A 14,617-nucleotide genomic window follows, 5' to 3' on the forward strand; every position below is an offset into this window, starting at 1 on the left:
ACAAGTCTCAGAAAGTGTTCATTCAGTGAAGATTAAACAACGTAAACTAACGCTTCAGTATCATGCATGTATACGTTTAGACATTTTATCCATCAAATAAATCTGACCCGAGTTCTCCAGTTGCGGTCAACATTGGAAATATCCGCCAAGTATGCTTGAGAAATGAGATACATAAAGTCACAATGAATGACCTGGTATCAGTTGGGCAGGATAGCAATGCGGAGCGTCTTAAAATGTAATGCAATTATTCTGTCACAAAAAAAAGAGCCGAGTGCCGAAAGCAATTTGCGTTTGTCTTGGTTTTACTTGACCATCGTTTGCTCCGTGATTGCCAGCAAAAGTCGTGCAACTTTCTCCTATTGAGAACCGACAAAACCAAAACTATTCGTAAAATTACTCGCACGCGCCAAGTTCCCGCGTTTGGCTCCAGTTCATGTATGTGCTTCTTTATATAATTCCGATTGATTTATTTCGTATTTTACGTCTGTTATGATTGACCGAGCATGTTTTAATTACTTTGGTTCTCGCTAACTGCTGCGTAGGTCCAAATTCTATGTTTCTAGCGCTATTACACCAATTTTGAAATCACTCGTGATCCTTGCAATCTGATTGGCTGTCAACAGTGCGATTTATTTACGAATCGCAATAATTTTCTACTTCAAATCGCATCCTCCCCATCAAAATGGTTTCCTGAAGTGGATAAATAAGTATAAATATTGACAAAAAGCCGCGTGATTTCAAAATGGGTGTAATGAAATGGTAATTCCTGTGGTACAATAAATCATACTTGTGATTTCAAATCGGACTGGCGCTGCGCGCTTGTTCGATTTTTAAATCACTCGTACGGTTTCAGACCAAATTGCACTCCACTTAGTTCAATTACCATTATGAATCAGCGAAGTTGTAAATTATGAAATCATGAGCAGCACTTTAGAGTGCAGTTGATTCAGTCTTGCAATTTTCCCAAGCACAATCAGTTCATATTTAACTCAGTCTTACACACCATTATGACTAAATGAAGTTTTTTGCTTTACAAATGTCAGCTGAAAAAATCCGGGATTTTTTTTTCAGTTTAAACTGATACATGAGAATATATAGGAGCCCATGAAATCGTCTAAATGAGCGACGATTAATTATCTGATAACAATAATGGGATTCCAGCATCCTCATCCAAATCCTATGTCAGTCAAATTTTTTTATTTCTCCAAAGTAGGTCAGGATTTGAAGAATTGGAAGGCAAACCGGCTAGACTTCGTGGCCAGTCTCATTGTCAACTATTATAGTTATTTTGCTTATCACATTCGATGTTTACTGATCTTAATGATAACATGACATTTTTATTTTGTCCAAGGTATCCAGCAACAAGTATCGATTATAACATTTCATTCTGTTTCATCTTAAAATTTAAAACACGAGCAAGCAGTCAACATTCAAAATTCTCCTTATTTTTTCAATCCAAAAACTCATTAACAACGCAAGAAAAACTCGAAAACGGATGAGTATTTAAAGCCTGTCATAAAGTTTAAGATACGAAAGTTTGCAGTTAGTATTGCGCCTAGAACACGTGGTTATGGAAAAATGACGTCCTCACTCTCCAGAGCCGGAACCAAACTGATCGGTCTATTGATGGATACCTACATATAGAACATAGCCATGCAAATGCAGAGTAAATAATCAGCAAATTTATGTAACAGGGACTCTCGTAAGCGTAATTGGTGAGAGCTCCTACTCCTCAGGCGATTAGTAAATAATACTGCCGTAAGAATTCATTGAATGGGGCAAATAAACAATGATTGTTTGATTGATCGGTTTGACCCTTCTACAAACGCAGCATAACTACAGCTAGATCTGTTAGATTTGAATTGTTAATATGACATTTGGTTTTTACGGTTGGAGGTCCCCAGGATATTTGTCACACACTTTGCATATTTTGTAAATCTAGTTGTTTCATATAATAAACAACGCGACTACGGTCATAACATCAGCAGAATCGATTTTGTAAACTAACACTCAGTTTCGCGAAGGTCTCCAAGCAGTCTATGCAAGGTGGGACTTAGAAGAGTCTCTTGTAAGGATGTTTCTTGGATAAGGTTCTCCATATCTTCTGCTTTGCAGCTGATACCCGGACACTTGTGAAAGTGAATCCCCTGTGTATGTTTCTCTTTTCTATCGGATGTATGAACAGAACAAGCCTGCACAGGTGGACTACTGCATGGCATAGATCGCATGGGGACAGATACGGGGCATTGTGTCGGACTTGAATGATTACTCGAAACGTTCCTGCTGTACTTCCGTGCAATTCTTCTTGTTTCGTTGCTGATCTTTCTCAAGGGCTGCATACTTGCACGGCCAATCCTAGCAAATCCAGATCTGAATTCCTTGCTCTTCAAGGCATAAATAAACGGGTTTAAAACACTGTTCGCATAAGTACAGAGCCGGCTCACGACCGACATGTAATTGAAGTGGTCGTTGTCTTCTCCATTTCCGAAATCGACCCAAAACCAGAGAACTTGATTTGGATACATACTGACTGCAAATACCACGACCACGATGATAAACATCTTTGCCAAGCGAACGTTCTGTTCCTTTCTTTTGTGTTCCACGTTGTCCTTACTTGCAGTTGATAACTGAGATGATTTGCTAACTCTCCGAGAGCTTCCTTGATGACGATCCCTCGAAACGGTAAGTCTTAACAGGTTTGAACGCAAGCTTCGATAAATAAGCAAATAGGCCATGGACATTGTTATCAAAGGTATGGCGTATTCACAAAGGAAAAGTACAATAGTGTATGCTTGTCTGTAGCTTACTCCGGGCCAAACTTCACCGCAAGAGCTTTCAATGTGGTTATATTTCAAGACCAAGAAATATGGAATGCACAAGCTAATCGAGAAAGCATGAATAGTCAACACGAACAGAAGAACTTGATTATTGGTGACGCGCCTTCCAAATGGTTTCGAAAGAGTTTTGTACCTCTCCAAACTAATAAGTGCAAGTGTTAAGGATGAAGATATTGAACAAGCCGTCTCGAACGGCCACAACACCTTACACATCGCTTTTCCAAACGGCCAAATGTATTTGCTTTCTTCCGAGCGCTAGATCAAACGGAATGCTCAAAGCTGGCGTGATGAAATCACACAGCGCAAGGTTTAAGATCAAAAAGTTTGGAGGCGTCCGCATGTCTTTTGCTCCAACGATGACAATGGCAACTAAACTATTTCCAACGCAGCTGAGAGTGAAGATCAAGACGTAAAGAGTAATCTTTGCAATACGGAACTCCATTGATTCGAAGTTCGTTTCAACCTCTGCTTGGGAGATGGAAGTGTTGTTTCCTTCCATTTTCCAAAGCCGATAACACGCCTGGAGAAACTCTTTAATGGAATACTTTCCTCTCAGTAAGCTACTTAGTCTTCTTATCCGACTTGGAAGACAATGATGGGATTTAATTGTAACCCGGTAAGCGCTACAGATCGCTGGTCAGTCGTGAAGCCGGCGATTAAATAAACAACATGTTATTCACGTTTACAGTTTCATCCGGGCTTTTGCTATCTTAAGAAATGGATATGAGCTATGAGATATACTGTAAACATGAGTTAACAGTTGGTGACATTCATAATTGCCATGACAACTGTCAAGCTCAAAGGAAAACCTCATCAGTGGTATTCTTGTCGAAACTGATTATGTATTTGGGTAACTATTCAGTAATATCATTACTTTTAATTGCTTCTAAGACCATTGAGTTTAATTGAAGAAATGACAACTGTGCTGGCTATCTGGATACCGTGTCCTTATCAAATTAGTATGGATTTTAATCCACTCTCCATATTAGCCTCCGGCAGACGCTCTTTGGGCTCGTCATGCACTCCTCCCCCAGGAATGAGGAGGATTGCGTGACGAGCCCAAAACTCTTTATATAAGCTATAAACAAAGAAACAATACAATGATTGCTTCACTCAGTCGCAGGAGTGCTCGATGCAAAAACATGCAGAGCGAAATATAAATTTAAGATAGAAAATGTAACACAGTTACTCGAGTAACTGTGTTACATTTTCTATCTTAAATTTATGTATAAGCTATACGGATATATGCAGCCTCAATGGGTATGGTGTTGGGGCCACTTTGGTATTCCTAGGGTTAATATGACATGGGTTTATTTTCTGGTCTGAACTTTGGATGGTGCGGAGGGCCGACAGAAAGTGTTAAACAGATGAACATTACAAACGTTCACGATCAAACGAAGCGGCGCGAAGGAGACTTGGAGTAGGTAGCTTCAGGTGTGAAAACTGGTATGAATGATCACTTTTGATCTGAATTTAGGCGTAACACCTCCCCCAAAAGTATACTTTTCAAGGGGTTGCTCCTGTCTTTATCTATAAGAATCTAGACTACTTCAAAATCAATTCTCATATCGGCTGTTCCTGTAATCAATCCTGATCTATTAACAACTTCCATATGAGAAGGAAATATTGAGAACACATTTTTCCTGAGTTGTGTTCTGGTATGGCGTTTCACGAAAACCCTAAAAAAAAAAAAAAACATTCAAAATGAACCTCTTAGATGTGTTATGGAATTTTCCAAATAAGTAGTTTGCTCATTATTGGTTTAATTAATCAACTCTTTGTTCCCGGGCAATGGTTAACATGCACCGTCGCATCGCCTCCTTTTACAATATTACTACTTGACCTAGAGGGAATCTGGTGAACACTGAAATGTTGAAATGATCATCAACTATGAAATGCCTTGAAGTTCAAGCAAATCCCCCAACTGGTACCACATGTAATCAGGGTGGGGAACAGTGAGTGTAACCGGCGTCGTGATGGAAAAACTATTCTGCGACCGATAACTGACTCTTGACTCACCAGAAATTAACAGTTATTTAATCATTCGCGTTTAACTAAAAAAAAAAAGAACCGTAAAATTATAACCTAGATTTGAAGACTTAATTGCAAGTATGGTAATAAATGACAAGCATAGCTTGTTCCTGTTTGGTCTGGAGGATAGCAAAGTAGGCTTCAATGCACTCGTTTTAAAGCTCTAATTTCACTAAACCATGATGACCTGCGGCTGTATTATTTTTTAGGACTAGGAGCATTCTTCTGTCGTTCATTCCATCGTCTCTCTAATTATAATGCGAAACGTTGCAAACGGGTGCCGGTTGCCCCACAGAAAGGATGCATTTCGTAAAAATAACTCTTCAGAATATCTGCGAGAGCGACTGGACAACCTACACGCTAGTAAAAAGATACGAATTTTGATTTGAAGTGGAAAATCTTCAATTTCAAGGGTAAGACGATTTTACTGTAAGGGGAGCCACTTCTAACCTTTTAAATTCAATTAGGACTTAATTAATTAAGAAACTTAAATCGGCAGCCATTTGTTGATTTCTTGACTAAAATAAACCCAGGGTTAACAAGTCATGTTGGAAAATTGTGTCGATTACTTCTCAAGATCAGCCAGACTGTGAAACGTATGTAGGTATTCTCCACTACGAGAAGACTGGTACGAGTGAGGGATTATGGGATTGTCTGGGAAGGCGGATATCGCGGATGGAAATGGCTGATGCCTTTAATTGCAGCAACTTATGGACCACCTTGCTTCAACCTGCAACGACTTTGGGCTCCCAATCAGCCTCTAGAAAACACAGGTAATGGGTCATGATGAAAATGAAGCACCTTCCATCACAAACTATGAAAGTATGAACTGGAAACCGTTCAGAGCTCGATGAACGTATTGGTAAAGCTGCAACAACCCATTGCAGGCTGAAAACGCGAGTCTGAACAACACCAAACAAGCGGATCATCCCAAGGTTGTGCCGGCACACCCTATGGCAGTGAAACATGGCTTTGCTCTCTGCAGGAAACAAGGTTCGCCGCTTTCCAACGGCGCTGTCTCAAACGCAACCCGGGCATCTCATGGAGAGACAGTGCAGCCAACAGCACAGCGCTCGGGAGAGCAGGGAGGATGGACGTAGTCCTGTATGGAGAACTAGCAGAGGGAATGAGGCTGACCGGAAGCTGTGCTTCAAGGACATTCTTAGCGTAACACCATCGAATGATGCACTTGCACTTGGAAGACAATCGCCACTGACCGAAAAACCTGGAGTCACGAGGCCCTGAAAAGACTGTCAGTTCGAGAGTGACTAAATGTGGAAGGCAGAGGGTTATTATCACCATAGGGAGACCCATCCTCTAGCCAAGAAACCTGCCTCGATCGGTCTTCACCTGTCAATTCAATTCCCGAAACTCCTTTCAACACCATTCCATTTCGACGATGCGAAGAAAAACTATTAAGAGAGTCCTCAAGGTGGGGCCAAATTCCCATTTCCCAGACCACATTGGGCCCAGTGGTGGTTGGACACGGTCCGCAAAGCATTCTGGGGCGAGTTGTCGGTTCGTCGTCAGTTGTAACAAACCTTCGTGCTGTGCGGATCTCAAGGGATGACAAATTTTCGCTTCAAAAAGGCAGAAAATCGGTTAATTCGGCAATTTATTCGATAAGTTTTCTCCGGTTACCGTTAGCACACATCGACTGACTAATTTAACGCTCAAAACGTTGGGTTTACACGGCGATCCTAGCGATCGATCGATCGAAAGCCGGTACAGCCGAAACTGCTCCATGTAATCAGTGTGCCACTTCCATACAATTGCAAAACCAATCCTGTCGTCCTTCTATGAAATCGTACCTTTTGAATTATAATGTACGATCACGGGCTCGAAAATCTGGCATTGAAATATTCAGAGTTCATAACTACTGGAGGTGGAAATAGCCGAATATTATAATACGAAATGAAGTAAACAAGGATTGTAGGGAAATGAAGATTTTCACGGCCTTACTGGATAGGAATTTCGTTTAACCATTCTGTATACTGGTTGCCAATGAGACTGGGACATGGAAAAAGGCTCTCACACAAGTTCAGCTTGCAAGAGTCATAGATTTTAGTCACACAGGAGTACTAAATATATGTTTGATATAACAAGTTCTTCAATAATAATTTGTTTTATTACATCACATGTTGCATGAGGGAAATGAAAACATCAGATTGATCTTGAATGAAATAAGTCAAAAAACCTTGTAAACAATGCCAAATACTCTACCCTCCTTTACTGGGCAGACCCTTACTTTGCACGGAAAGACAATGTATTGGATCAAGGTGAGGGGCCCTGGGTGCATGCTCCCTCTTTAATTATATATTTAAAAGAAAATAAGGCCTTTTAATACAAACATCAATACACAAAACAATGTTATGGAGATTATGTACATAAGCACCCTCAAACATAGAGAGTGTGAAAGCCAAAAGGTAAGGTGGTAAGGAATCACAAATGAACAATAAAAACTGAGAGTAAGTACAAATAGCTGCTCAAAAATGATTACTCGTGTTCACATGTTTCCATAGTCCAACAAACTATGATAGAACACAAGATAAAAATATTGACTTCACAAAAGTTTTGCCCCCCCCATCCCCCTTTCCCATTACTACAGTGGTTCAGCCTTATGAAAAACTCCAAAAAACCTGTGAGCAATATTCTCTTTGATCTTGGAAGATTTCTAGTTCAGTACTAACAAGACAGACTACCAACTATCAAATCTATGTTTTTATTTTATTTTAATAATAACAACCACATTAATAATGAAAACTGCTGTACATATTGCACATGTAATTCATAACTTGGCAAAGGGGCACAGTATTATAGTCACACTAGATGTCCTCCTCTCCTTTACAGGTACTAGTCACTTTAAATCTACAACATATCCATTATAATTATGTTATTGGATAATTTGGAGAAATATTGAAATACAAATTGAGGGGAACTCTGCTCACAAGGTATGCCCCCCACTCATAAACTAAGGGCCTGTTTACATCGAAGTGTATCTTGTACACCAATTTGAAGGTGGACGACTCGACATAGTTTGCAAAAAGAGCATACCAGAGATTTCAGCCACTGACAATAGTCAATTACAATAATTATTGACATCAAACTTGGAAAAGGGGCACAGTATTATAGTCACACCAGATGTCTCCTTCTCCTTTACATGTACTTGTCACTTTAAATCTACAACATATCCAATAATTATGAATTGGATTGGAGAAATATTGAAATACAAATTGAGGGGAACTCTGCTCACAAGGCATGCCCCCCCCACCCCCCCCCCCCACTCATAAACTAAGGGCCTGTTTACATCAAAGTGTATCTTGTACACCAATGTGAAGGTGATGACTCCACATAGTTTGCCGAGCATATCAGAGATTTCAGCTACTAACAATAGTCAAGTGCAATTGAGATCAAATTAGCATACATCTACTTTGAAGGTCATCTTGCAAATCAGCTGTCAATCCCTTTTATTAACAACACAAATTACATACAATAAAAAAATTTATACACAATTATATATTTATACAATAAGCACAGAGGTAATAAGCCAAATCATCAATAGAGATTTCATATATGCTTGACTTTTGATGTAAAATATATGCCTGAAGTGACCAATTATTTTTTTTGTATGGGAATATATGGAAATATATACAGTCAGTTAACGCATAGAGTGTATAAATATACAGCTCAGGCATGCAAATTGTTGTACAAGCATACAAGATATACTTTAAAAGTATAAGTAGAATGTAATTTCTGCACAACTGATTCTTAATTTATGGAATTAAGTCGCAAGTGTTTGCCCTTTTTAGTTATTAATTTTTCTGTGGATCTGTGCTTGTGATAATAATATTTCTGATATTTTAGTCGACATCTACCAACAGTCCATAGCCCTGAAGCCTCAACATTTTTGTCCTGAGGTGAAATAGCAGGTCATTTAGAACAGCTGGCTAGAGCTTTCACTTGAGCTTTAGTTGTAAACCTAGAGACAAATCAAGCAAAGAGGAAAACGTCACAATAAATCTTTATGTTACATCGTGACTCGCTCATTGTTTGCTCCTCACAATTGCCAAACTTTAAACGCACATGGCAGAAAAACGGCGAGAGGTGCGATGGGGTGCGATGCCTTAAAATCCAAGAGCAACTCTTTATTAAACAAATGGTGTAATTTTTTTTCTTGGAACCCTAACGATATAGCGTCAAAAAGCAAACGCGTTCATTGATCATTGCACGTGGAGAAAAGCCGCCATATTGGACAAGCTTGCGAGGAAGTCGAATATTGACGACAATAACTACGGAAATTATGAGAAAATACAATCACTGATCACCTACATACCTCGTCACTTGTTGAATCCTTTCATTTGGAAGAAAAGCCGTCTACACGGTGAATAAAACAGTAAATAAGACGAAGCAATTATTCGCGTGAAGATCCTTCCTAAAAACGCTAGTGAAAGAATACGATGATGTGATTGGCCAATTACTGCTACCATGATGCTCTTTGGACCGTGTCCAACCACCACTGACATTGGGCCCGAATACTACTTACTCCCCAGGGAAGCGTTTTCAATATCCTGGGTATTGATCAAACTATCGGCTTCAAACGCAACTATGCTTGCCATGAATGTGTCAGATCTTGGTTGTCGGGAATCCTTTTTTATTTCCGCTCGTCATGTACATGATCTGATACTCTATGCAACTGGTGAAACCTCCTATTAATGAAATGACAAAACTGAATACTTGTCATTAAACTACAATATGTTAGAAGTTTTTAAGGAGGCCGCGTGGCCCAGTGGTAAGGGCGCCGGACTTGAAATCGGCCCCGCTTGTAAATAGCCAGCTGGTTTGCCTCCTGCCAGTTTGGGTTTTTAACATGTTATGTTCGATTTGATTATTATTTGTTTCCTGTTATTCCTGAGTGCAATGCCTGTAAACAAGCTTTGGGTAGCTAAGTGCATTTCCACTATAAACAAAGGATTTATTTTATTTAGGTGTTTCTACCCTTATCGTCATCTGCTTTGGAAACACTGCCGCTTCGAATTCGTGGTATCCAGCAGTTAAGTAGTCCGGGCCCCAGTCCGGTATTTACCCAATGTCGTGACGGGGTTGTTGGCAGTTCATTAAAAATCCGGCCCCCATGTGCTCACTTGCAAAGTCACGAACATTAAAATCTTTCAAGATCAATGAAATCAATCATTAGGTACTGTCAAAAGAATTGAAAAAGATAACAAGATTCTTCATGCCTCCTTCACGCTGGTTTGTATTTCTCACTGAAGCTATTGACCGTAAAATTGCATTTTTCCCAAAGTCAACACTTCAATTCATTATTTGTTCATCATTTTAATTTAACATGTATGGACCCCCTATTGGGTTTCTCAATAAGCACGGTATGATTTTAATTTTCATAAAGAAGCTGTTTGATTTCTGTTATTTTAGTAGGCCCTTATTGATCACGCACTTGTCGCTCGGTCACATCTAAAGAAAAATAATTGCGTCAATTACTCAAACGTGTTTGTTCAATTTATAGGTCTTTAGTGCAATTTACAATGTTCGAAACACGATTGTTGATACAGATGAAAGGAATCCGCATTGAAAGACAGGCGTGGTGAAGTGGAACCTTGATAAGTAAAGCATCATTGCCTAACGCATATATGAATGACAATCGACCCACTTGATCATGGAACTGAATAGGACGAATATTACGGAACAAAGCCACGCTATTTACCTAGAAAACAGGGACTTTAGAATGGCAAAAATTGCCTTTTATTCTGCAATCTTCATTCTAAGTTGTGTGGGGAACAGTTTGGTGGCTATCATCATCGTAGGAGCCAAAGATATGCGGACGCCATCGAACTTCTTAATTCTGAACCTCGCTTTGTGCGATTTTTTAACACCAGCGGTGGGTATTCCGTTTGATTTTGCGCTTGAAGAAAGCAAGTACATCTGGCCTTTTGGAAGCGTGCTGTGCAAGGTTCTATGGCCTTTCGAGACAGCGTGCTCAACCTCTTCATCTTTGACTCTGGTGGTGATAAGTTTGGAAAGGTTCCGAACCCTATCAAAGCCGTTTGCGGGACGTATTAACATGTCTCATGTTCTCCTGTTCATATTGGCAATTCACACTCTTTCAATATGCCTGTGTATTCCCTATTATTTTGCCCTAAAATTCAACGACTCTAAAGGCTCTTGCGATGAACGTTGGCCTAGCGTGGGATCCAAGCAAGCTTATACTGTTGTGTTGTGTCTAAGTGGCTACGTTTTGCCTTTAACAACAATGTCTGTGGCATATGTGCTCATTTATCGAAGTTTGCATTTAAATCTGTTAAGGCTTATTTCCAAGGATTCGTCTCACAAAAGGCGTCGAAATGTAAGCAAAACATATGAATCGTCAACTTTAAGCAGGGACAGCATGGAACACAAAAGAAAGGAACAGAATATCCGTTTGGCAAAGATGTTTATAATTGTGGTGGTCGTATTCGCAGTGAGTATGTTTCCAAATCAAGTTCTTTGGCTCTGGGTAGACTTTGGAAATGGCAAGAAGAAAAAACTTTTTCACTACATTTCGGTCGTGAGTCGGCTCTGTACATATGCAAACAGTGTTTTAAACCCGCTTATTTACGCCTTGAAGAGCAAAGAATTCAGGTCGGGATTTGCTAGGATTGGTCGCGCAAGTATGCAGCCCTTAAGGAAGATCAGCAATGAAACCAGAAAATTTGCCCGCAAAATAAGCCGTGCTACAGACAATCAACATGCAGTTTCGACACAATCTGCTCAGGTAATGCCACCTGCTCAGGACAACCAAACTGATGACGATTTGAACAGATCAGTAATTCATAAATTCCGAGTTTCCAAGAGTGCAAAGGATCAAAACACGACTCCTATAATATTTGATGATATGTCTATGGACATATCAATCCTTGACACACTTTTATATTTAAACGTACTCGAGGAGCTTCGAGAAACGGATTGCTAAATTAATTACAAGCTGTTGACAACTTGCAAAGCATCCATCTAGACTGAACACAGCTGTTTGCAAAAGCTAAGCCTCTGGTGCGTATGGCTATTAAGTGAAACGAAGTGAGACAAAACTGACTCCTAAATCACTTTATATATCATTGGTGATATCAGCGCTTTGGCTTCAAGCCTAAATAAAATTGCGGTGCATAATTGTATTAGTAAATTCTAAAATTAATGCTAATTGGGCATTGATGTTGAATAATATTATTATATTTGCTATGGCAATTCAAAAGAATTTCAATTCCGGAAATGGGCAGTCCATGTTTCTTTTTGCCTTTACTTTGAGCGACATCATAAATCAGTATGCTCACGGGAACTGATTAAGAAAATAAAATACAAAATGCATTTCACACTGCGCCTCGTTCTATTACCATTTAACATTGCCATCTTTTTTAAAATAACTTTTGCGTATATATGTTAAGTTGTGTATGGTTTTCTTGGCGTTGAAAATGGCCTCGGAAAGGTTAAGACGTTGTTCTTTTTTATCCCTAGTTTTTGTCACAAAATAATGGGAATTTCGGAATGGGAATTTTTTTTGGTAGATTCCACGAGGTGGCTCTTCCATCCACTGTTTCCAGGTCGAATTGGAATTTGGAAATGTTCGTTTTTGTGGAGGGAGGAAAACCGGAGTACCCGGAGAAAAACCCTCGGAGCATGGACGAGGTCCAACAACAAACTCAACCCGCATATGACGCCGAGTCCGGGAATTGAACCCGGGCCACATTGGAGGGAGGCGAGTGCCCTCACTACTGCGCCATCCCTGCTCAGCCCATAATGATGATAATATTTTAAGACTGCTTAAGATTGTAGAAAGTGATTGTAATTATGAAAGACTGATTAAGCGAACGTAGGTGCAATAACATTGGCCATTGTAGCACAAATGACGTTCGGCACATCTAGTTTTCCCCAAATAAAAAGGTGCAGGTGCCTTCATCTTCTATTGGTTAACTTGATTCTATTAGGATTGTTAAAGGTGCTTTCGGATAGGACTGCGCAAGGGTGGTGGTCGTCAAGCGTTCATACAGTTGTTGTCGACCCCGATCTCGAATTATCGAACTTTCAGTGTTGAGCTTATAATTGCGCCCCGCCCTCCAACATGAGGACCTCCGGTCGCGGTTGAAAGATCAACATAAGCGAGCGACCTCCGTGGGAACAAAATCAGACACGGATCTCGTTTGATTTTCTCCGTTTAGTGTATGTTGACAACTAAAAGTGGGAGGGCCCGACGATAATGCAATTGGAGTAAACCTGCCAAGAGTAATCTGCCCCCATCAGTAAAAATATCTTTATTTCTATTTTTAGATTTTTGATTTGTTTCCCCTACACAACTGGGTGAACTCGAGGGCCATCGATGAGTCCATTCGGTTAGATAATGGGAAATTTTTAAACAGTGACGCAGTCGCAAATCTTTTAATTCAGTGCAGGTATGATTTTTTTTTCTGATCACGAGAGACTGATCGTTGACAACATTACAAAGAGCAGTTAGGAAAACGATGTTATTTCCAAGCGCGGATCGGAAAGAGCTAGTTAAGATTGTCTCGATTACGGTACTTTGGCAATTGGTGATCTTGTTCACTTGCGTTTTCATCACAGAGATGAAAGTAAAAACGGAGAGTTACATTACGAATAAAACTTCTCTATACTATATCTAGACAGTGAATAGATTACAAAGCAGTTCTTGTCCTAAGGCAAGGACTTGGCTTTTACGAAACATGCTAGATTAAGAAATTCTACAATGACGTTGACAAATTGTTTGCCAAGAGGCTGTTCTTTGTCGAATTCCATTCTATAGTTTGTCTCGATTTTGGCATGCACTGAATGCTATGAAGTTATTAGACGATTGATTCTTACTGCAAGTTGGGTCAACAGATAATTCTCAGTTTCAATCCTGCAGCCCGTCCTTCATACTTTCACCTAACCTTTACCGCACTAGTTAATTGAAGGTTAGAGGTGGAGGCACTTGGATTTTTTTGCCGGGTATGGCTGTGTCACTGACTGTTGAAATACCTCTATGTTATGAAAAACAAGAATTTGTACTGATTAGTTGAATGAAAAGCGTTTGGTGATTCTATGAAGAGTACCTTGTTCAAAGATAAATTTTAGTTCTAAATTTTTGCGGCTTTCCGTACAGATAGGAAACGCCAAAGACCACCCGCCAGGCGCTTAATGGGCTCCTGTGCTCGTTTGCTGTGCTTTTTAAAATGCCGTGATTGTGAAGATTGAAGTGTTAAGCGATTGGTTTGGATACGTATTTGCCATTTCGTAATTGCCATTCAGTTTTTCAACGTGTCACAGATGTTCGAGCGGACACTGTTGCGTTATGTCTCCTCCCTGTTTCACCTATACACAACTGAAAATAGCCAAGAGGGCGAGCTAAGAAAGTGAATGGAAGCATAGCAAGCTGGAGCAAGCATATCAGCCTGGGTGAACCATCAGCTCGCCTCAGCTCGACTTGTAAGAAAATGACAGGAAGCAAACGATCAGATGTAGCCGAAGACGGGAGGGTGTGGTGATAGAGAAATCCTTGTATAACCACTGCGTGTATACTCTAATTGCACTCTGTTTGAATTGGTTGGACAGTTGAAATTTCTTTCCACAGCTTTTTAGTATTAATCTCAATACCTTACTTATATGGCTTCCGTTTCCACCTAACTTCTGTAAGTCCGTGGGAACACGGAACGTTCAATCGGCTTTTTGAGTGAACTCCTTGTGGATTTAAACCCTGATTCAAGTAATGTGGT

General features: G+C 39.9%; 1 protein-coding gene, 1 long non-coding RNA gene and 1 pseudogene across 2 annotated transcripts; 1 reads left to right on the top strand and 2 right to left on the bottom strand.

Moving 5' to 3' along the window:
• Positions 1–106: 106 nt before the first annotated feature.
• Positions 107–3,666, bottom strand: LOC146457314 (galanin receptor type 1-like; annotated as a pseudogene).
• Positions 3,667–7,576: 3,910 nt separating this feature from the next.
• Positions 7,577–9,357, bottom strand: LOC146457315 (uncharacterized). The gene is made up of 2 exons (XR_014858500.1): positions 9,202–9,357; positions 7,577–8,847 (listed from the first exon to the last, which is right to left on the bottom strand). It is a non-coding gene; the product is annotated as an uncharacterized LOC146457315 (long non-coding RNA).
• A 354-nt stretch (positions 9,358–9,711) lies between these two features.
• On the top strand, positions 9,712–11,996 carry LOC146457316 (galanin receptor type 1-like). The gene has a single exon (XM_085092045.1). It carries the CDS (start codon positions 10,540–10,542, stop codon positions 11,830–11,832), a length of 1,293 nt encoding a protein of 430 aa, XP_084948171.1. The 5' UTR covers positions 9,712–10,539; the 3' UTR covers positions 11,833–11,996.
• The last annotated feature ends 2,621 nt before the right edge of the window (positions 11,997–14,617 follow it).

The sequence above is a fragment of the Pavona decussata genome, unplaced genomic scaffold, assembly GCF_977016875.1.
Source record: "Pavona decussata unplaced genomic scaffold, jaPavDecu1.1 SCAFFOLD_244, whole genome shotgun sequence".
Taxonomy (NCBI): domain Eukaryota; kingdom Metazoa; phylum Cnidaria; class Anthozoa; order Scleractinia; family Agariciidae; genus Pavona; species Pavona decussata.